The 24,738-nt window shown below is 42.2% G+C and overlaps 1 protein-coding gene across 7 annotated transcripts in view; it reads left to right on the top strand.

Annotated features, from left to right (window-relative positions):
- The window catches only part of rbms3 (RNA binding motif, single stranded interacting protein), a 1,363,226-nt gene that overhangs the window by 1,173,183 nt on the left and 165,305 nt on the right, over positions 1-24,738 (top strand). For 6 of the 7 annotated variants that reach the window (XM_060824630.1, XM_060824632.1, XM_060824628.1 and 3 more), the window contains 2 exons: positions 2,742-2,899; positions 20,735-20,814. In XM_060824630.1, the coding sequence (XP_060680613.1) occupies positions 2,742-2,899; positions 20,735-20,814 (238 nt within the window). The remainder of the gene's footprint in view (positions 1-2,741; positions 2,900-20,734; positions 20,815-24,738) is intronic. The other variant, XM_060824631.1, reaches the window with a different exon arrangement.

Below are 24,738 nucleotides of genomic sequence, written 5' to 3'. Positions count from 1 at the left end.
GAATGAAGTGTATTCCCTACTTATGGAATACAAATTCTCAGGGTCCACCTTTATCAGGCAGTGGTTAGGAAACTGGGAAAGGTTCCAAGTATGTTCTGCTCCAGCCATGAAGGAAGCCTATGTGATGTTCATGGTCACAGTCACCATCTCAGCCAGTGACAGAGTTGTCTACTTTCTGCTCTGAGGCTACAGTTGCAGCTGCCGGAGGTGATATATTCCAGTGAACACGTCCTTACTGAAGTGAAGGTATTGTGTTCCTACCAGAGGTTGAGGTCCAAGTATTGCTTCCTCAACACAGCTGCTGGTAATAGCCCCCTGTAGAGAGCCTTTCCTACCTTCCACCTCATCCCTCTTCAGGAAACTTGCCCTTCCCACTCCTGTCATGTCTGTTTATTGACAGAAATGTGTCAATAAATGGGGGATGATGACTACTGCAGCATAGTAAAGAGCAATCTTTGGTGTCAGGACAAAGCCCTACAGCATGTGCGACACTACACCCCAGGGACAGTGTGAGGTGGGGTGAGTGTTGGGTGGAGATGGTGTGAGAAACCACAGAACGCCTGTAAAATTGCTGTCGTTATCAATCATTAGCTAACCTTCCATTAGTTGATGATCTTTTCAAATAGCAATTGCAAAATGTCCTGCTGCTCCTAAGCAGGTGTTAGCCAGCTGTGCAAGGTTAGGAGAAGGTGCTAGCAGGAACCTTGTGCTCCAGAATGGCAGCACTGATCTGAATTTACATGATAACTGATGTCATGATCTGCAGAGTCCAGGGGATGGTCAGTGCACATTACTGATGCACATACCAAGATGGTGTTCCCAACCCGGATCACACCAGTAATGGGTAGGTGCACTCTGGATGCCATTTTGAATCTCTAAGACCATGCTTTGAATCCTAATTTTGAGAGTTTTCTGTTTCACCATTGAAGTGTTTTGCAATTTTGAGTGTCTTAGAGAATGTTAAAAGACTTTTGGAGCTTTCAAAAGCTGCTTAATGAGACTTTGCATTTTAATGCACAGCAACTGTTACCAATTACTGGGATTTAATAAGCTTAGGAATGTGGTCTTTCCAAATGCTGTTATTTATTTTGCAATTTAAGTACTCTCTGAAAAGGCCGTCACAAAACACTTTTGCTGCCTTCCTATTTCAACTGTTCTATGGTAATTAAGGCTAAAATTGAAACCTGAAACATTTTACAAACACATGATTGTCTCTTCTTGATATTGTGATGGTTATAATGTGTAGAATTTACAAGGCAACTTCTTTGCTATTTTGAACTGTAGTTGTTAAGTCGTTCTGTTGTGTAATGATGCAGTCCTGTTGATTGCTTTGATGTTGCCAATAAAGCAAGAAATTCAGAGAAGTCTTCTGGATAATTTGAATCCAAGAAATATTATTGTTTTCTTACTTTGTTCAGGACTCCAGGGCTGGGGCCATAGTTTAAAAATTAGAGCCAACCTTTCCTATTTATTTCAGGGAGCTGTAGCTGCAAAGGTTGGTGGATGATTGGAATTCCCTTCCACAAATGATAGTTGATGCTGGACGAATTGTTCATTTCAAAGCTGAAATTGATAGGTTTTTGTAAATCAATAGGTCACAGTCACAGATCCGCTGCAATCTCATTGAATTGCAGGAAAAGTTCCAGGGGCATAATGGCTTACTCCACTTCCCACATTCAAACAAGTGATTTGTATTTTTGTGTGTACCTATCTGTGTATGTTTATATCTTTGTGTGTATGCCCATGTCTGTGTATGTGTAAGTATGTGTGTACATGTATGTGTCTATGTACAGGTGTGTGTCTCTGTCTATGCATGTCTGTGTTTCTATGACAACAGCAAAGTTTGCATTTAAGAATGAAATGATATCTCCAACTATATATTAGTGTATATATCTCAGCATCAGAAACAAGTCATCTAGGTTCTATGAGTAACAAATAAAGAACTAACTCATTGCGAAAAGGGAACTTAATCAAACAAATATTAACAAATGGTTTAAAATGTCCAATAATGTTTAATTACCCTACTTAAAAATAACTCACTACTCATTCACCACCAATCTGGTTTAGGGTTAAATATAAAACTCCGAAAAGTACTTTCGGCTGAGTAACAGTTAATTTAAAAAAAATCTTTTTTTCCCAGGTTGTTTAAATTACTGGTTTGCAGCTGAAGTCACATTGGTATGAGGTTTCTTCCTGGATTAGTTATAGACGGTTGAATTCTCTTTCTGGAGAGGATGGTGACAATTCAGCCGACTCCTTTCCTTGTAGTGATGAGAACTTCCAGAGGTTTTAAACTCACACTTTGATGAGAGAAGTTTGACTGAAAGAGAGAGAGAATAGAAGCACAATCTTTCTCTGTGTTCGCAATCAAAATGATTTTTTTGGAAAGTGTTCTTTTAATATAAAATCGAGCCAATGATATTGCAAATTAATATTTCAGATAACAAATCATCATAACACTATTAATGTATGTATGCATACATTTTAATTCAAAACAAGCACTGCTAACATGCTTTGAGCCAAGATTTAAAGATGTTAATGAAATATGGATAGTGTGCACCATTGTATTTTATTGAGATTACAAATTTACTCATGATTGTTTTTGATTGGTTTGAAATCACATTTTAATTTTATTGTCTGGTTTTGGCTTCTGGTGGTCTTATTTCTGTCTATCTGGAAATCGTAGATAGTCTGCATTAAACTGAAAATATTCATGTCATACTTTTCTTCTTTCTCTGCAGCAGCAAGAACAGGACCCAACCAACCTGTACATCTCAAATCTGCCGATATCCATGGATGAGCAGGAACTAGAGAATATGCTGAAACCTTTCGGCCATGTCATCTCCACAAGGATATTAAGAGATGCAAATGGAGTAAGCCGAGGGGTGGGATTTGCCAGGTGAGAGACCGGGTCCAATCCTCCAATAAAGCTATAAAACGTCAAATGCAGTATAATTTTAACTAAAGCGCCTGGTGTAAATAAAATCTGGATGGCTGACCTGCTTGTGTCAGTTTTTCATTGGGCACGTCATATGTTCCTCTTTCACTGCAGCAGCGGGAACAGGATCTTATCAACATGTATATTTTGAAACTGGCCACATCTGTGGATGAACAAAGACCTCCAATTACTCCAAAATATCAGCAAAACAATAAAATCAGATTGACCTATTCCATACAAAACACAGCAGGAATAAATTTCTCTGACAATTCAACAGTCATCTCAGTAGAACCATTACTGTTGCATTGTGTGATAATAAAACACAAGCACACACAGAGTAGGTTGTATATAAGGGTATATTTTGTGTATGCACAATGTTAAATGAAAATTCTTTCACTTCTATATCTGTGTTACTTAACTCTGTGATCTGCCTGTATTGCTCACAAGACAAAGCTTTTCACTGTGCCTCGGTACACGTGACAATAAATTCAATTCAATTCAATAAACTGCTGTTTACTTTTAAAGTTACGTAGTGAACTATCAGAAAAGCCAAATTCTGTCTGTGCATCTGTTTCATTTCTAAAAAAATTGTGCCTCAACCAAATGGACATATAGTTGTATGATTCTTATTGATTCAGCTTAAGGCAGGTCAGCCACAGATCAATGGGCGGCACGGTGGCACAGTGGTTAGCACTGCTGCCTCACAGCGCCAGAAACCTGGGTTCAATTCCCGCCTCAGGCAACTCAGTGTGGAGTTTGCATGTTCTCCCCGTGTCTGCGTGGGTTTTCTCCGGGTGCTCTGGTTTCCTCCCACAATCCAAAAATGTGCAGGTTAGGTGAATTGGCCATGCTAAATTGCCCGTAGCGTGGGATGAATGTAGGGGAATGGGTCTGGGTGGGTTACGGGTCGGGTGGACTTGTCGGCTCAAAGAGCCTGTTTCCACACTGTAAGTAATCTAATGTTAAAAGAAAACTTCATTGGTGCAGAAATACATGTCTACAGATTAAGAATGTTGCACTTGAGTGCATGTCTATCAGTAAAGAACAAGACAATGAAAATCACCACATTAACATCACAGGATCAGTGCACAAGATGATTATGGATAAAGAAGGCCATTTGTATCAAGGTGTCATTAGTTCAGACAGACCCTAATACCACCTGTTATACTGTTTTGGTGTTTGTTAAATTATTTCAGGGATCTTGCCTCACTAACTTGTCTTGGACGTGTAATCCAATTATTGATTACATCTGTGTGAAGTTTTTAAAAATATTGTTTTATTATGTAAGGCAGTTGCACATGGAGTATTAGATTCAGTACTGAATACCAGGTCTGAGCAAATATAAATTGGCCTTGGGTTGGGTGCAATGCAAATTCACTAGAATAATGTTAAGTTATCAGGCCAGATTGAATATTTCTATTGTGTTGGTCAACAGAACTAGACGCAACATTGAAGATATGATATGACTGGGTCACTGTAGTGTTTGATCACTTCTTACTCTGGTGTAGAGTCATAGTCACAGCATGGAAGCAGACCCTTTGGTCCAACTCATCTATCCTCAATTGAACTAGTCTCATTTGCCTGCATTTGGCCTACATCACTCTAAACCTTTCCTATTCATATACCTGTCCAAATGTCTTATAAATGTTGGAATTGTACCTGCTTCCACCGGTTTCTCTGGCAGCTCATTCCATGTATGTACTACCTTCTATGTGATAAAATTGCCCCTCAGGTCCCTTTTAAATCTTTCCTCTCTCACCTTAAACCTAAGCCCTCCAGTTTTGGACTTCCCTACTGTGGGAAAAGATCCTGACTATTCAACTTATCCATGCCCCTCAGGCTTTTATAAACCTGTATAAGGATACCTCTCAGCCTCCGACGCTCTAGGGAAAAAAGTCTCAGCCTATCCAGCCTCATCTTGTAACTCAAACCCTCCATTCCCAACAACATCCTTGTAATTTCTTTTCTGTACCCTACCTAGATTAACAACATCCTTCCTGTAGCCTTACTATATATGAATTATGTGGTTTGGCCATCTAGTTAAACATGCTGTACTGTTAGCTTTGCTGATTACTGCTCTGCATGGATTAGAAATGGTTAACAATGTGTCTAAGAATAGCCCCTGCCTTTTGTGGATTCAATTTTGGTTTTCCGGCATTGTTTATATAATCTATGTTATCTATGTTTCCTTTATGTGTACAGCACTTTCTAATTGTCAATATCATTGTTCATCTTCCATTTTACTATTTAATGATTTTTCATGCCCAGCTTATTGTATAGTTTCTAGATGGCTTTGGAGAATTCCATTCTGCTTTCTACTTTGATATTGTCTACAAATTTGAACACTTTTTTTTCTTTCAATTTCTGAATCTGGATCCATTACGTAAATGTAGAAACAGCTCCAGTTGTGGCACTGATTTGTGGGTCAACACACTTAGTACTGCCACAACACTCAGCCTCCTCTCACCACTACCACCATGACAAAAAAAAGTATTCATTGTTTCCTTTGCTTCAGACAGTTGTTACTTCATTCCCAGACACTACCCTGAATCCCCACAGCTTCAATTAACTGGCTTCCCTTTGCCCTTTGTTACATCAAACCATGAAGCAGCACACAGATCTCACTCTATTTTCCTCCTCTTACCTCCATCCCACAAAGTAGAGCTAAATAATTTAGATCTGTAGAACTATGACGTTGGAACACGTTTAGGTTGGCATCAGAGATGAAATAGATACACAGTCAGAACATTGTTGCTTGAAATTATCACTGTGCTGTGCTTGTAAAAGGCTAAGTGCTGCCAAACCCAAACTGATCTATACTCAGCCAAATTTGTGTCGTTCTGATGAGATCTAAATGTTTGTATTCTGACCGCATGAGCAGTGTAAATGTGATTAACCTCTTACTCATGGCATTTATTGTTTTTAACCAGGAATTAAATACATAATTGAACAGCATTGCTTGTTCCCCAAGTTTTAGTATTTTTATGCTTTTTCTCTGTGTTGTTGTTCATCTTTTTTTCCGTTAAAATGTGAGGCTAGGCAGCCACATCAGAATCTGTGTTACACAACCTAAAACAGGCCCATGGCCAGTTCTCCCAGAATAATGATCCAAATCAGGAGCTATGTCTCTCCTCAGCTTTAAGAGTGACCGGCCCCCTCTGCAGGAAAGGAGAGATATTTACCTGGTAGAGAATGCAAGGATTTTGCTGTTATTATGTAAAAGCAAGAAAATAATACAGTTTGTTGTAAGAATTTTATTTTCTGAAGAAACAACACCTGCTTCACAGAGCATCTATTTAGTATAACACTAGCATTATTGCACTACAGGTACTGTTAAGGTGACAAAATTGCCTTTATACACATTTCTTTAAGATCTTTTCATCATTTATATAAATGATTTGGATGTGAGCATAAGAGGTATAGTTAGTAAGTCTGCAGGTGACACCAAAACTGGAGGTGGAGTGGACAGCAAGGAACGTTACCTCACATTACAACAGGATCTTGATCAGATGGGCCAATGGGCTGAGAAGTGGCAGATGGAGTTTAATTCAGATAAATGTGAGGTGCTGTGTTTTGGGAAAGCAAATCTTAGCAGGACTTATAAACTTAATGGTAAGGTCCTAAGGAATGTTGCTGAACAAAGAGACCTTGGAGTGCAGGTTCATAGCTCTTAAAAGTGGAATCGCAGGTAGATAGGATAGTGAAGAAGGCATTTGGTATGCTTTCCTTTATTGGTCAGAGTATTGAGTACAGGGGTTGGGAGGTCATGTTGTGGCTGTACAGGACATTGGTTAGGACACTTCTGGAATATTGTGTGAAATTCTGGTCTCCTTCCTATCAGAAGGATGTTGTGAAACTTGAAAGGGTTCAGAAAAGATTTACAAGGATGTTGCCAGGGTTGGAGGATTTGAGCTATGGGGAGAGGTTAAGTATGCTGGGGTGTTTTCTCTGGAGCATCGGAGGCTAAGGGGTGACCTTGATAGAGGTTTATAAAATCATGAGGAGCATGGATCGGGTAAAAAGACAAAGTCTCTTCCCTGTGTAGGCGAGTCCAGAACTAGAGGGCATAGGTTTACGGTGAGAGGGGAAAGATAATAAAGAGACCTAAAGGGTAACATTTTCACACAGAGGGTGGTATATGTGTGGAATGAGCTGCCAGAGGAAGTGACGGAGGCTGGTATAATTGCAACATTTAAAAGGCACCTGGATTCCTATATGAATAGGAAGGGTTTGGGGGATATGGGCCGGGTGCTGGCAGGTGGGACTGGATTGGGTTGGGATATCTGGTCAGCATGGACAAGTTGGACCAAAGAGGCTGTTTCCGTGCTGTACATCTCTGTAACTCTATCAAAACTTTGCAGACATGTTCACACAATTTCAATGATGCATGTGTATCGTCTTCTTCTATTATAGGCACAAAATATTAATAGGAAAACATTATTTATGCAAGAGTTGTGCACACCTTGAGACATGAGATAAATATCTGACTCTTTCACGACCAAAACAGAATATTTCATGGTTTGAAGGGAAAACTACTGTCATTTTGCAGGCAGTCTTTGTTCAGATATGATGTGTCCACTAACTTGAGTCCACTCCCTATTGTATTGACTGTTATGCCAGATCTACACTGGGAGACTTGGTAAATTGAATGTTATGCAATTGAGCAACTAGAATGAGTCCCAATTTGATTCACACATTTGCTTTTTGAATTTCAAACATAATTAAAGGCAAAACTTTTAATTTGGGCAGATAGTTAAATGAGTGTGGCAGAAGAGATGCCCCCTGGAACCCCGTGGCAATTTTCCTCTCTATTGGAAGACAGGTCTGACCATTTTATGTAATGGGTGGCCAATGTGCTATAACCAGTCTTTTGCTCTCATTGAATCTGAGAATACTGCTTTAAGTTTCTCAATGACTTTTATACCTATTGTATATTATTAATTGAAATTTTAAAAAAGATTGGAAAAGTGTGCCATATATATTCCAACAGTGGAAAAGTCTTAAAGCAAAGCCTGATACTGATTAAAAGTTGCAAATTACCAAATTCAATTACAGTTTTCCTGAGCCCACCACATACCACATGCCCTTCTTCTACATCTACTGCCCCTCACCACCCTAATTCCATGCAACCTATTTCTGTAAGACAGGCCTCACCTACTTGGTGCACATTACTATGGGTCACCAGTCTAGGTCTCCAGTTTGGCAAGACACTAGTGAGATCCAAACCTGAGAACGGTGCAAGTTTCCCAACCACTGGGCTGGGACGGAGCATTGCTGGTATCATGGCCACTTGTGTCAAAACTTGAATTGTCCCCTTATGCTTCAAATAACCATTAAAAGCATCCTATCTGGATGCATCGCAGAGTGGTATGGTAACAGCTCTTCCCAGACGGTAAAAAACTACGAAGACTTATGAACACAGCCCAATTCATCACGCAAACCAGCCTCTCATCCATCGACTCCATCCATCCTTCTCGTTGCCTCGGGAAAGCAACCAACATAAACAAAGACCCTTCCACGCCAGTTATACTGTCTTCCACCCTATGACACTGGGCAGAGATTAGAAAGCTTGTTTACATGTTTGAACAGATTCAAGAACAGCTTCTTCCCAGTAGTTATCAGACTTTTGAATAGATCTTTTTAATGTTAACATTGATTTCCCTTGGCACCTTCTCGGCATTGTATCCTGCATTCTGTTACCCCGATGCACTTGTACAGCACGATCTGCCTGGAAGGCCTGAAAGACAACACTTTTCACTGCACCTTGGTATATGTGACAATTATAAATCAAATCAAATGAAATCAAATAACCAACTTTTACAATACAGAGGAACCTCAATTGTCCGGCATTCGATTGTCCAAAATTCGGATTATCTGGACAAGATTGCAAGGTCCCAATGATTGGCTAGACTGCGTTATCCAGCATTCAATTATCCAAACATTCGATTATCCAAACAAAATCCTCCCCGCCGGTGTTGTTTGGATAATCAAGGTTGCTCTGTACACCAATTATTAATGTTTATTCCCGTTCACCTATTGGAGAGAATGTTATCCATTCGTTTAGGGCAAATTGACAAGAGAGTTTTGAGGAGAAGAGAAAGCTATGTTCTTAGTCAAAGAATTTTGAAATTGCTTTTTGATTCAATACTGCAACTCCATTGACTTCAGACTGATTCTTGATTCTTCTGTGGAACTGAAGTGAAACCTGCTGATTTCTCTATTTTAATCAGTCAATGAGTCAGTCAACAATACTCAATCAGCTGGCTCCAACTTCAGTGGAAATGCTGATAGATCAAAAATTTGCTGTGAAGAGTTTCTCCAGTGTTTTGAATGTTGTAAAATGAGCATTAAGGCTTTTTTCTTCCTGCCGCGTGTACAGCAGTTGAAAGGATGTCAGCATTCCTGTATTTATGGAATGGCAGAGTCCTATAAGGTTTCAGGTACCTCACATGCACAAAGGGTTCAGTAGTTGCAACTGGGCACCACATGAAAGGAGAACGGTGAACAAGTATTCCTTTCTTTGTGCTGCTGTTCTTTATGAGGGCTGCTAAGTTTTCACTTGACTTAAAGCCAAGCGCGTGCCAGATTACTGATAGCATCTGCTGGAATTTCAGATGAACTAATTGAGAAATTCTAGTAGAAAAGGACTGTATTCTTCATATAACTGCAATTGGCAGTGTATAGTTCAACTCTCCAGAGGTAGTTTGTTCAAGGAGTGTACATATAATAACCCTTTTTGAAAGTATGCCCAACATTGATTTCAATATACAACTCTTTCAACAATTTCTTGGTAATACAGACCACAAACATTCCCTTTTTTAAAATAGTTTGCCAGTTGTCATGTAGATTTTTTTAACCTTTCCAATTTCCAGTTCCTTTTTTTATTACTTCTTTCTTGACAAAGATAACTTGTGCTATTGCCCATGTGATTTCCAGGAATCAAAAGTGGCGAACAGAGATAACTGAACAAATACCCAAGTTAAATTGGAGAGTTCAGCAGAATACAGAAAATCCATCATGATGATTTGTTGAGGAAAACCTCTTACAATCAATTGGATAAGAAGCTAAATATAACTTGGGACCTTTTTTTTTAACTTTTTACCTCCAAAACATCTGTGTTATTAGCTGACAAATATACATATTTGCATAATGGGCCAATTACTTCTAAGTTTTCATCTCCTGTAACTTTAGCTCCCGTTTCTCTCTGCTTTGCAATGTGGTATTTCAAAATCTGTTCAAGAAATTATTCAATTTACTTCAAAATATCAGTGGAGGCTAGAATTCAGCTACATACATTAATAATACTAACCGTACCAGTCAATAGGAAGCAGCATTCACTCATTTAATACCCTACCTTTGAAATTAAGAACCATGGACTTCCTAAATTCTCTAAGTTTGCCACTTCTCAGTATTTTTTCATGGAAACTACATTCTGCATGAAGACAGTACTGGGATTGCCCAATGCTATCCATGTTGAATAGCCTGCTGATCCATTTGTTCTTATCACTTGGGATAAGAATTACTGCAAACTAGGGAAATAGGCTGCAGTACACACCAACATTTAAGAAAGATTTGGAAAGATTGATTTTTTCAAAGCAAAATTGGAAGAAGAGAAATTAATCCAAAACATTGCACTGAAGAGGTTTGAAAAAAAAGTTTGATTCACTAAGGCAAAGCAATGTTTTTGAATAGACGCCAACAAATCAATTTAAAATCATCAATTCTCAGACTCCATTTTGTTTGGCTCATTGCTCTAACAAATAACTTTTAACAGTAATGATGTAGCTCCTATGTGGGTTGGTATTTAACTCAAAAGAAATCACCAACCGCGAAAAAAACCAAGTGAATATGTGCCCATGATTGGTGCAATTCAATAAAGAAAGTTGCCAAAGATCCCTAGACAGCAGCTTCCAAACCCACAACTACTTCCATCTGGTAGGACAGTTGCAGCAATGCTAGTCAGCACTATCATTGCAAGTTGCCCGCCAACCCATTCACCTTCCTCACTTAGAAATATATCGCCATGTCTTCACTGTCGTTGGGTCAAAATTCAGGAATTCCCTCCCTAATAGCATTGTGGATCTATCTACAGCATATGGACTGCAGTGATTCAGGAAGACAGGTCACCACCACCTTCTCAAGGGCAGATAGGAACAGCCAAAAGTGCTGGCCAGCCAAACAAGATCCCATCTCACAAATGAATAAACAAAAGCATAATTGTGCTCACGAACCCAAGTGCCTGAACCTTTTAGTTACTCAGCTAGTAGTTCGTGAATTGTAGGTTGAGTGAAAGTAGAATAGTACTGACATTGACATCTTTTATCTGGACTACCATGTGAAATGATGTGCTGAAGGGGATAGGGGAAAGCAGGGAGAAACAGATGTCATCCAGCATATTGTACTCAACACTCCCTCCTGCCATTCTTTGGCAAAATGACAATGTTAAGCGCATGAAATTTCAGTGCTTGTGCAGTGATGGAGCTGGTGAGGAGACAACATGTCTCTGCATGTGCACCGATAGTGAATTTGCACTGACCGCATTTGTCTGTAGGGTATCAGATCAACAAAAGATCAGATATGCCCTAATTTTCTGCTAGCTGCTGAGTATCACAGGATTCATGGTTACTGAATTCAAACCACAATATTTAAGATATTGCAACTGTAATATTGCTTTGCGAATTATTTTAATGATGTATTAACACATTTTAAGTACATCCCTGAAACAGGGAACAGTGGAATTTCAAACAGATGTTTTGATGCATTTCCCTATGCATGGCCCACAGCTGATTACATTTCTGTTTTATTCAGGACTGAAATCTTAATTATCATTAGGTACCCACAAGGCACTGATCCTTCCAGTGTAATGTTAAATCATTGGTGATTTAGCTGCACATTCAAAAGTTTATAAAATTAGAATTTATTGCCTTGCAGTTATTAGAGAAGTTCCCTTTTACAAATGTTAGTAATTTCCAATTAACATATTTCTATTCCTATTACATGATCAGATAACATTTGAATTTTCATATAGATCCTCCTGATTTTCCATCAGAGGTTTGATAGAAGATCTGCAAACACATGAAAAATAGCATGAAAAATATTTATATTCCTTTCTTGCAGTTACTTGTGCACTTCTGCAGATGTTATTGGGATGATCATACATTGCACCCTGCAGAGATTGACCCTGTGTTCCGTAACATTTGTTAACATGAGACTTTGTTATGATCTCCATAGAGTCTGATAAAGTTTAGAAAGAAATGTCAACTTCCAGTTACTCGCTGAAAGAATTTCATGGAACATAGAACAGAACACCACAGGAACAGGCCCTTCAGCCCACCATGCTTGTGCTGACCATGATGCTATCCCAAAATAATTCCTTCTGCCTGTACCTGTTCCAAGACACACTCTTCTTTACCTGTTAATGGGCCTGTCTTAAACTTTGCTATCATATCGGCTTTAATTGCTTCCCCTGGAATCTATCACCCTCTGTGTAAAAAAAAACTCCTTTAATCTTTTCCCCCCTCAATTTAAACCTATGCCCCCTTAGTATTTGGCACATTCATCCTGGGAAAGAGACTCCAACTATACACCCTAACCATATCTCTAATAATTTTAGGTACTTCTATCAGGTTTCCCTTTAGACTACCATGTTCTAGACCAACCTCCTTTTAGTTAATGCACTCCAATCCAGGCAACATTCTCCAAAGTCTCCACATCCTTCCTATAGAATGGTGACCAGAGCTGCCTACAGTACTCTGGGTATGGTGTGTCCAACGTCTTGCACGTTTGCAATATGACTTGCCTATTTTTATCCTCAAATACCTCAACTGATAAAGCCAGGCATGCTTTAGGCCTTCTTTAACACCTATGGACTTGCACTCCAAGGTCCCTCTCTATATCAATGCTCCTAAGGGTTCTGCCAGTTACAATATACTTTCCTTTTGCATTTGATCTCCCAAAATGCATCACCTCACATTTGACCAGATTAAACTCCATCTACCATTTCTCTACCCAACTTTCCAGCTGATCCATATATCCTGATGATATCCTTCCTTACTCACAACTGCACCAATTTTTGAGTCATCTGCAAATTTACCAACAGATCACTGATATTTTCACCCAAATCATTTATGTATATTACAAACAACAGAGGTCCCAGCACTGTTCCTTGCAGAACACCACAGGTCACAGACCTCCAGTCAAAAATAAAAAATCCTTCCACAACTAACCTCTGTCTTCTATGGCTAAGCCAAGTTTGTATCCAACTTGTCATCTCATCATGGATTCCTCATGTGATTTGATCTTCGAGACTAGCTTAAAATAAAGGACCTTATCAAATGCTTTCCTAAAGTCCATGTAGACAACATCCACTGCCTTATCCTCATCAATCTGTCACTTAGTCATAGAGTCATAGAGATGTACAGCATGGAAACAGACCCTTCGGTCCAACCCATCCGTGCCGATCAGATATCCCAACCCAATCTAGTCCCACCTGCCAGCACCCGGCCCATATCCCTCCAAACCCTTCTTATTCATATACCCATCCAAATGCCTTTTAAATGTTGTAATTGTACCAGCCTCCACCACTTCCTCTTGCAGCTCATTCCATTCACATACCACCCTCTGCATGAAAAAGTAGCCCCTTAGGTCTCTTTTTATATCTTTCCCCTTTCACCCTAAACCTATGCCCTCTAGTTCTGGACTCCCCGACCCCAGGAAAAAGACTTTGCCTATTTTCCCTATCCATGCCCCTCATAATTTTGCAACCCTCTATAAAGGGCACCCCTCAGCCTCCGACGTTCCAGGGAAATGAGACAAGACTGCCCCAGTAAGTCCATTCTTCTTCAAAATGCAAATAAATCCTGTCACTCAAAATCTTCTCCAATAAATTACTTATGATTGATGAAATGCTTATTAGCCTATACTTTCCTAGATTGTGCTTGTTGCTCTTCTTAGACAAAGGAACAACATTGGCTATTCTCCAGTCTTCTGGGGCCTTGCCTGTGGCTAAAGATGATACAAAGATCTCTATTAAAGGCCCAGTGATCTCCTCCCTTCACTCCTTTGGTAGCTTGGAATAGATCCCATCAGGGCCTGGAAACTTATCTGCCTCACCACACCCAACAACACCTCCTAACTTGTTGTAGTTCTTTCGTCTACTGATGAAGTTTTGATGACAGCGTGATCCTGATGGACACAGAATACCATAATCACACTTGACCTTCATGTTTAAATACATGTAAGTAATTAAAAGTACCTGTTGACTAAACACTCTTTTCTTTTTCTAGCCTACCTCAGAGAGTAACATTCCCATTGTATATTTAGCACCAATTGTATTCTCCATACAGCTGCAATTCCTTTAGCAAGTGGTCCACAGTTGTTCCAAGCTTCCAATGATGTCCTCTAACCACATTTTACCATGTGCTAATTCTGTCTTCAAGCATCTTATTCAGTTTTTGAAAACTTCTTAAATCTTCCACTGGCAGTAAAGCTTCCCCAGCCATGCCGGAATATATCTTTTGGAATTCTTAGAAGATGCGGAATGCCTCTTCGATTCATGTTCACTTCCCTCCCACATCCAACTGTGGGAATTCAATATCAGTAAGCTTTTCTCCCTGCTGTCTACACCGAGCTTCCACTGTCTGTCAGTGATATAAGGCTCCATTCCCAAAACATAATCTTTTAAACTTGCAATTGTAAAAACTTACTGATCTTAAACTTAGAAGGCTGTCTTTTTAACTAATTTTAGTAATTTTCTTGTTCATTGGCCACTGACAATGATTTTCGTGGGTTTTGGTTAATCTTCCCCTGATGTTATCCAATAACACAACCAAACCTTTGCATACACTCCAAGCCAACAAAGTTGTTTTTCAATTCTGAAGGACAATTTGTAGATATTAACAATGATATAAAACTGTTTACATTGAACATATCAATATCAAAGCTATAACCAATACCAGCAACTCTTCTTTCCTTTTTAATTTGGTGCAAAACAATACTAAGTAACTAATGTACAGGATATGCATAGGCGGTTAGGGCGATCAAGCCCCTTTCTCTCCATAGACTGTCTGTAATTTGCCATGATATCAAGCCAAACTGCTTAATCTTCAGAGAGAGGGAGTCAACTTCTAAAAATGCAAAAGCAGATGAAGCCCAGTAGAGTTTCTCAACAATTTCCAATGACAATCAAGTGAAGGTCCAGAGTATTTATCTGCTTGACATCGAGCAGTTCACAATATTGCTTTCCATAAGTGACTTATCTGTGATTTTAGCAGTTGTATTTTACAGAGTATTTGATCGTCTGTACTTATCATTCCATCCTGGTTTTGAGTGACGGTTATTCAGATTTGTTTTATCCAGCTATTAATTTATTCTTTATTATACATGTTCAATACTATGGGGGGATAAAGAGTTGTGATTTTGTAAATGTAATATAAACCAATCTTGTCAAGTTCTTCAGGTTAAACAGAATGTGTTCCTTTGCAACAAATACAGAAAGAAATAAAAAATGTTTTCAGGTTTTAATTAGCGTGGTATTGCAAGGGTTTCTCATGTTGTGGTTGTTTTCTGAATTATTGCCCATTTTGCTAAATAGTAATAAAATCTTCTTCCATTTCACTGTCCTTTTTCATTATCCATTCATGGGCTGAGCGTGTCACTGGCTAGATCAGCATTTATTGCCCATTCCTAATTTCCCAAAGAGTAGTTAAGAGTCAACCAGGTAAGGATGGAAGTTTCCTTCCCTAAAGGACATTGCTGGGCAGGGATTCAAACCTGAATCCCTAGAATATTAGTTGAAAATGTGTTGCTGGTTAAAGCACAGCAGGCCAGGCAGCATCCAAGGAATAGGAAATTCGACGTTTCGAGCATAAGCCCTTCATCAGGAATGAGAAGAGTGTGCCAAGCAGGCTAAGATAAAAGGTAGGAAGGAGGGACTTGGGGGAGGGGCGATGGAGATGTGATAGGTGGAAGGAGGTCAAGGTGAGGGTGATAGGCCGGAGTGGGGTGGGGGCGGAGAGGTTAGGAAGAAGATTGCAGGTTAGGAGGGCGGTGCTGAGTTGAGGGAACCGACTGAGACAAGGTGGGGAGAGGGGAAATGAGGAAACTGGAGAAATCTGAGTTCATCCCTTGTGGTTGGAGGGTTCCCAGGCGGAAGATGAGGCGCTCCTCCTCCAGCCGTCGTGTTGTTATGTTCTGCCGGTGGAGGAGTCCAAGGACCTGCATGTCCTCGGTGGAGTGGGAAGGAGAGTTAAAGTGTTGAGCCACGGGGTGGTTGGGTTGGTTGGTCCGGGCGTCCCTGAGGTGTTCTCTGAAGTGTTCCGCAAGTAAGCAGCCCGTCTCCCCAATGTAGAGGAGGCCACATCGGGTGCAGCGGATGCAATAGATGATGTGTGTGGAGGTACAGGTGAACTTGTGGCGGATATGGAAGGATCCCTTGGGGCCTTGGAGGGAAGTGAGGGAGGAGGTGTGGGCGCAAGTTTTACATTTCCTGCGGTTGCAGGGGAAGGTGCCGGGAGTGGAGGTTGGGTTGGTGGGGGGTGTGGACCTGACGAGGGAGTCACGAAGGGAGCGGTCTTTGCGGAACGCTGATAGGGGAGGGGAGGGAAATATATCCCTGGTGGTGGGGTCCGTTTGGAGGTGGCGGAAATGACGGCGGATGATACGTTGTATACGGAGGTTGGTGGGGTGGTAGGTGAGAACCAGTGGGGTTCTGTCTTGGTGGCGGTTGGAGGAGCGGGGCTCAAGGGCGGAGGAGCGGGAAGTGGAGGAGATGCGGTGGAGGGCATCGTCGATCACATTTGGGGGGAATCTGCGGTCCTTGAAGAAGGAGGCCATCTGGGCTGTGCGGTGTTGGAACTGGTCCTCCTGGGAGCAGATGCGGCGGAGACGAAGGAATTGGGAATATGGGATGGAGTTTTTACAGGGGGCAGGGTGGGAGGAGGTGTAGTCCAGATAGCTGTGGGAGTCAGTCGGTTTATAGTAGATGTCTGTGTTGAGTCGGTCGCCTGAGATAGAAATGGAAAGGTCTAGGAAGGGGAGGGAGGAGTCTGAGACGGTCCAGGTGAATTTGAGGTCGGGATGGAAGGTGTTGTTAAAGTGGATGAACTGTTCAACCTCCTCATGGGAGCACGAGGCAGCACCGATACAGTCATCGATGTAGCGGAGGAAAAGGTGGGGGGTGGTGCCAGTGTAGTTGCGGAAGATGGACTGTTCCACATAACCTACGAAGAGACAGGCATAGCTGGGGCCCATGCGGGTGCCCATGGCAACTCCTTTAGTTTGGAGGAAGTGGGAGGATTGAAAAGAGAAGTTATTCAGGGTGAGGACCAGTTCAGTCAGTCGAAGGAGGGTGTCAGTGGAAGGGTACTGGTTGGTGCGGCGGGAAAGGAAGAAGCGGAGGGCTTTGAGTCCTTCGTGATGGGGGATGGAGGTGTACAGGGACTGGATGTCCATGGTGAAAATAAGGCGTTGGGGACCGGGGAAGCGAAAATCCTGGAGGAGGTGGAGGGCGTGGGTGGTGTCCTGAACGTAGGTGGGGAGTTCTTGGACTAAAGGGGACAGAACCGTGTCAAGGTATGCGGAGATGAGTTCGGTGGGGCAGGAGCAGGCTGAGACAATGGGTCGGCCGGGGCATTCCGGTTTGTGGATTTTGGGCAGGAGGTAGAAACGGGCGGTGCGGGGTTGTGGGACTATGAGGTTGGAGGCGGTGGATGGGAGATCCCCTGAGGTGATGAGGTTATGGATGGTCTGGGAGATGATGGTTTGGTGGTGGGAGGTGGGGTCGTGGTCGAGGGGGCGATAAGAGGAGGTGTCCACGAGTTGGCGTTTGGCCTCAGCGGTATAAAGGTCGGTGCGCCAAACTACCACCGCGCCTCCCTTGTCTGCCGGTTTGATGGTGAGGTTGGGATTGGAGCGGAGGGAGTGGAGGGCTGCACGTTCTGAGGGTGAGAGGTTGGAGTGGGTAAGGGGGTGGACAGGTTGAGTCGGTTAATGTCGCGGCGGCAGTTGGCTATAAATAGATCGAGGGCGGGTAAGAGGCCAGCATGGGGTGTCCAGGTGGATGGGGTACGTTGGAGGCGGGAGAAGGGGTCATCAGAGGGTGGGCGGGAGTCTTGGTTGTGAAAGTAGGCACGGAGGCGAAGGCGGCGGAAGAATTGTTCAATATCTCGCCACGTGTTGAACTCATTGATTCGAGGGCGTAGGGGAATGAAGGTGAAGCCTCTGCTGAGGACTGATCTTTCATCCTCAGAGAGGGGGAGGTCTGGAGGGATGGTGAAGATCCGGCAAGGCTGGGAGCTAGGACCTGGTGTGGGACTGGAGCTGGGGGTGGGGGCGGGGTTAGGGGCGGGGACAGAGGTCGATGTAGGGGCGGAGTTAGACGTGGTGACGTTGCTCAGTGTGGGGGCAAGCGTGGGGGCGGGGTCATGCGTTGTGACGGAAATAAGCGTGGGGGCGGGGTTACGTGTAGTGGCGAAAGTCGGCGTGGGGGCGGGGTTATGCATGGTGATGAAGGTTTGCGTGAGGGCGGGGTTACGTGTAGTGACATAAGACGGCGTGGGGGCGGAGAAACCTGAGGCGTTGTGGTCCTGCAGGTTAGTGATGTCAGTGGGGGCGGAAGTGGCTGCGGCGACAGCAACCGAAGGGGCAGAAATGGTTGTGGCGACAGAAGAACCGTAGTCATTCCCGGTAGCCGCGGGGGTCGCGAGTCCTCTTACCCGCCCTCGATCTATTTATAGCCAACTGCCGCCGCGACATTAACCGACTCAACCTGTCCACCCCTCTTACCCACTCTAACCTCTCACCCTCAGAACGTGCAGCCCTCCGCTCCAATCCCAACCTCACCATCAAACTGGCAGAACTTCCCTCCAAGGCCCCAAGGGATCCTTCCATATCCGCCACAAGCTCACCTGTACCTCCACACACATCATCTATTGCATTCGCTGCACCCGATGTGGCCTCCTCTACATTGGGGAGACGGGCCACTTACTTGCGGAACGCTTCAGAGAACACCTCAGGGACGCCCGGACCAACCAACCCAACCACCCCGTGGCTCAACACTTTAACTCTCCCTCCCACTCCACCGAGGACATGCAGGTCCTTGGACTCCTCCACCGGCAAAACATAACACGACGGTTGGAGGAAGAGCGCCTCATCTTCCGCCTGGGAACCCTCCAACCACAAGGGATGAACTCAGATTTCTCCAGTTTCCTCATTTCCCCTCCCCCCACCTTGTCTCAGTCGGTTCCCTCAACTCAGCACCGCCCTCCTAACCTGCAATCTTCTTCCTAACCTCTCCGCCCCCACCCCACTCTGGCCTATCACCCTCACCTTGACCTCCTTCCACCTATCACATCTCCATCGCCCCTCCTCCAAGTCCCTCCTCCCTACCTTTTATCTTAGCCTGCCTGACACCCTCTCCTCATTCCTGATGAAGGGCTTATGCCCCGAAACGTCGAATTTCCTATTCCTTGGATGCTGCCTAACCTGCTGTGCTTTAACCAGCAACACATTTTCAACTGTGATCTCCAGCATCTGCAGACCTAATTTTTTATCCCTAGAATATTACTTGAGTCTCTTAATTAACAGTGTTGCGATACTACCATGAAGCCATTGTCTCCCCTTAACAAACAACAGCTTGTGATATTGTAAATTTGAGTTAAATAAACTTGAGCTAATCTAAAACTCTATGACCCATATCCTAACTTGCACCAAATGCCAGTCACCCAGCATTCCTCTGCTCACCACAATGATTCCTTGTTTTTTTTAAAAAAAAGCTTGATTTTAAATGTCTCATTCTTGTTTTCAAATGCCTCCATGGCAAGTATTCGCTCATTCTCAAATCCTTTTCAGTCTTACAGCTTTCCCAAGTTCTCTGTGCTACTTCAACTCAGGGCCTTTTGAACATCCCTGATTAACATAGCTGTACAATGGCAACTATGACTTCAGTCTCTACATCCTGGAATTCTGTTCCTGAACCTTGGTTTTTCTTTCCTCCTTTGAGACGCTCTTTAAAACTCGAGTTTTGACGAGATTCTGATCAAATCTCCTAATACATCCATTGTGGCTGAGTGGCAAATTTTGATTTAAAGCACTATTGTGAAGTATGGGACACTATAGTATTTTTTAAATTATGTAAGATAATATTGTTTCTATACTTAAGCCTTCTCTTTAATTCAGTCTTGTATTTTGCAACAAAAACAAGAATAGTTCTATGAGTTTCCTTGTCAATATCTAGTCTCACTGAGGTGGGGGGGGGGGGTGCGGTAGATGTACATAAATTAATTAATCTGTTTAATTTGTCATGAAATATCCTTGATACATAGTCTTGCCCTGGAATTTTTCTACATATGGTTGTCTGTGATTAGACACTGTTAGTAATTGGTCAATAATTGCACTAATGTTCTGTTGTTTTTACTCTGCTAATGGACACTAATTCACTGTATAAACTTTTCATGTCAATGATTTGGAACAGACAGTTACTAGGCACAACAATGCAATTGGTTTACTCTGGAGAAGCAGTTGCTTGTCGAACATGCCCAATAATACTTACCCTGTTGACTGCTGACAAAATAACTGTCGGACAGTATGCTCCTAAATTGTTCATAATTTTGGTGGCATTTTGCTCCACTAAAGCAATCTCTGTAAAATGTGTCTCAGCCATAAAAACAACTATGGTGAAATGTGACTTGTATGCTGTGAAATCGAAACTATATTCTGAAAAAAATGCCATGTATTTGTGTCCACATTATTAACGATTGCTTTACAGACGTACCACTCAAACCTTTTCTTTGTATCTAGAATGGAGTCCACTGAGAAATGTGAAGTAGTAATTCAGCATTTTAATGGGAAATACCTGAAAATGCCACCAGGTGTACCAGGTATGACTTTTGTTTTATTACTTGTTATTGATAAATCAGCAAGATGGAGTTAATTGGGAATTGAGGATGTGTGAAAAAAAAACAAGAGGGTCAGATAATTTGAACAGCAAGACTGAAACTTGAATGGTTTATTGTTCCCTTAACTTTAATCAGAGTTTATTTTCATTGTAATCATGCTCAGCCACTCATTTTGTACAATATACTGTGATAATAGCAATATTATTCTTAATTGTAAAGATTATTATCAGACTTATTGCGTTTATCTTATCTGATTATGCTTGACCCGTCACTTCTAGATTAAGTCTATGATAATAGAGGATAAAGTTGGCAGTGACACAAATTGGATAATCTAAGTGAAATTTTGTCATCTTTGAAAATATACTCCCAGGTTGGGACAATGGAACAGGAGTAGGCCTTCAGACCATTGACCTTGCCCAACAATTCTAGATCATGGCGGACAAACCAGTGCTTGAAGCTCTAGGAGCTAGCCTGCCCTGGTTTCCCAAGAAGAGACCTACTCAGAGGCTGTCACTGTGAGTCTGCTCCAAGAAAGGATGTTGAGTGGATTCCTGAAGCTGTAGGACCTGGGAGGCCTCTCTGAGTGCAAGAATGGAAGCTCATTGACCAAGGCTGCTGAGCTCACCACCAGGCAGCCTTCCCATAAGTCAGGGGCTCACCAAAAGCCGACACCTCTGGGAATGTGCCTGTGGAGGAGGGAACAGGCCATTGATTTGTCACTTAAATAGGCCAATTATCTTCTTGGTGGAAGGGCTATCCTTTACCTACTCCATGTTTTGTTTAAAAGCTATGACAGTGGGAAGTCGGTGTGTGCACCACTGGACCGGTTTATAGGGTCCCTCTGAATCCTGATTTGTCCAGAGAGGCTAAAGAATTCCAACTCATTTACATATGCGCATGATGAGTTAGGAGCAGGAATAGGCCATTCGGCCTTTGAACGTGTTGCACCATTTCATAAGATCATTGCTACCCTAATGTGCAGAACGTCCTGTGGATGTGTTTAATCTATATTATTCCCATTCATATGGCCACAGCATAAGAGGAGAAAAAAAAACACCACTTACTGATCACTCCCTCACTTTGACATACTTTCAGATTCAGCACTTCTTTCTGTTGAAATGCTTCACCAACAATTACCTGCTGAGAGTGGCATTTTCTCATGTAGTTCTAGGGGTTTATTGTTAACTGAGGGTACAATGCCTACTTCTGATTTCCTGAAATAGAGTTTCTGTTCTAACTCCACATTAGAATTGAACAGGCCGGGTTGGGGCAAGTGGCAAGGCTTTATAACGTACGTGTCTACGGGCAAAATGGTCGTTTTAACTCTCATGTCTTGTCATGTGATGAACAAGCTGCCCACCTTGTTGTGCTAGGAAACCAGTGTCTCCACATGTTCTGCTGGATTTCCATAGGCATAGTCCTTGTGTGTTTACATTAAAATGGCAGTCAGTTCTTTGTTGCACGATAAGATTATTTGCATGTTTCTGGTTTTCTACACTTGATTCTGGTGAGCACTTTAGCCTTTTAAACAAACCCATAGTAAAAATGAAGGCCAGTTGTCGTTCTTGTCATGATGAATACTTTGCTTAGCTTTCAACTACCTTTTGACCATTCTCACCAGGTAGGTGGCTAAAATTGTTCCTTTAGAATGTGTGTGGTGGGATGAGTAATATTTTTATACTACTCTATCCAATCTGTGAATATATATGTGTGAGATGTATGGATTTTTTATCCCATTTTATCAACTGAAAGAAAATCACACATATCTAATTGGCCCAAATTGCTATCGAGATGGTTGAAGCATGTAGGCACCAGCTTTTAATAATTTCTATAACTTAAAAACTGATACTTTTTCTCAACATTTATTCTTGGGTAATGAAAATGTCATTGTCAGTGATTTGGCATTCATTCCGGTCCAGGCGTCATCTATGCATTGCCTTTTTGCAATGTTAAAGAACTATTAGTGTGCTAAATCACATGCACAGTTTACATCCATTGCTTGATATTCAAAATGAGCAATGAGGAATATTTGCTGTTATCTTCCTCGTAATCGCAAAATATTTCATCAGTTGGATAAGTATTCTGGATAAGTTAAAGATTACTGAGTTTTAAAAACTGTATTTGTTTGAGAGTGCATCTACTGAATTTGCAAGGCTAGAAGTTTAAAGTCAAACATATTTCTTAGTAAATTGTTCTGTTAGAACTGGGAGGATTGAAAGAACACTTGAATGTTTCATTAGCCATTTTCTTGGGCGTTTGCAAGACAGAGAAGTACCTAAATACAAATGTATGAAGTGAGATCTATTGAGTGATGCTTTCCAATTTGGCAAAAAAACATGGTTTTTCCTGGTACATCTATTGTATTTCCTGATGCAGATATTGATGGAGGGTGTTGTCAGTCGCAGTAGGTAGTGGATCTTTTTTCTATCCTAGACTCAGCCTCATGCGCAAAAGGTAATGATGGCTATTTCGAGTAAGTTACCATAACTTGTGAATGGTCTGGCACTTTTTCCACTTTTATACAGTTTTTGTAATTATCTTTCCAAAACACGCACAAACTCACTAAGGGTAGACATTTGTGTGTGCTTGTTCTGTGTTGAGAGAAAGTTAAGGGTTGAGTGTGTTAGGAATTTGTTCCTGTGCTGTTCAGGAGCAGGGAGTGGGCCCTCCTTGGTAAGGAGTAGAAAGAAGGGTGTCCAGGAAGATACTGAAGATCATTAACGTAAGGTTGGTGTGAGTCCTTCAGTGCTCATCATGCATGTGACGGTGAAGGTGGCATGTCTGTGTGACATGGCTGTACCATGACAGAGTTTTACACTGAGTGATGGCCTTCTGAGTGCGAGGTAATACTGAAAGGCTGTTGGGACTTACGTTGCAGAGGGCAGGAGATCATTAATTCTCTTCCTGTGTTGTGTTCCATTGACAAGTGGCAGTGCAACGTGCGGTTTCCTCCCCAGGAGCCTGGAACTCATCTACTCCATCTGTTTTACTTTCTCTCTTTCTGTGCTTTCTTCTTAACATTTATTTATTATAGCACCTGACCTTTTAACAACTTTGAAGGAAGGCGCCTTCTCCTGGCTCAGGCCCAGAGATAAGGTGACTTCCACAGCCCAGAATGGTTTGGCGCCTGGTGTGGCTGTCTCCTGGCATTGTGGCCTTGGCCTAGAGTGGTGGTCTCATCCCATCCATCCTGGAGGTCTTCTTTGTGACGGCCTCCAGGTATTCCGACAAGCCGGCGTGAAGGTCTAGTCCCAGCAGGCGAGTCTTATCTCAGTGTGGTGAGGCGGTCTCAGTCCGCCCCTGCTTGGCTGTTTGGCCTGATTTTCAACGTACTGCAAACTCAGGAGTTGTGACTTATTATTATTTAAAGCTTCTGTCATTTATTTAGGTGCTGTGGTATGGCGACTTCTAAAACATTCCACTGCTTTTTTATTCTGAAAATACACCAAACAGTAAATTGTTATTCTTCTTTAATATTTGTGCTACACAAGTGCTGCACAGTGACCGTATCCAACAGTAGAAAGTCAAATTGTTGCAGCTTGCTGCTTGTCAGCCCAACCAAGCCTGGGGTGGCACAGTAGCTCAGTGGTTAGCACCATTGCCTCACAGCGTCAGGGGCCTGGGTTTGATTCCAGCCTTCGGCAACTCTGTGTGTGTTGAGTTTGCACATTCTCCCCATGTATGTATGGGTTTCCTCCCACAATCCCAAGATGTGCAGATTAAGTGAATTTGTCCGTGCTAAATTGTCAATCGTGTTCAGGGATGTGTAGGTTAGTAGGTATTAGTCAGGTGTGAATATAGAAAAGGGGAATGGGTCTGGGTGGGTTACTCTTCACAGGGTCGGTGTGGACTTGTTGGGCCAAAGGGCCTGTTTCTTCTCTGTAGGGATTCTGTTCTATTTTAGAT

This window comes from Hemiscyllium ocellatum, chromosome 5, assembly GCF_020745735.1.
Source record: "Hemiscyllium ocellatum isolate sHemOce1 chromosome 5, sHemOce1.pat.X.cur, whole genome shotgun sequence".
Taxonomy (NCBI): domain Eukaryota; kingdom Metazoa; phylum Chordata; class Chondrichthyes; order Orectolobiformes; family Hemiscylliidae; genus Hemiscyllium; species Hemiscyllium ocellatum.
Note: the sequence above shows the minus strand (reverse complement) of the source record. Positions and strands in the feature narration are given on the sequence as shown.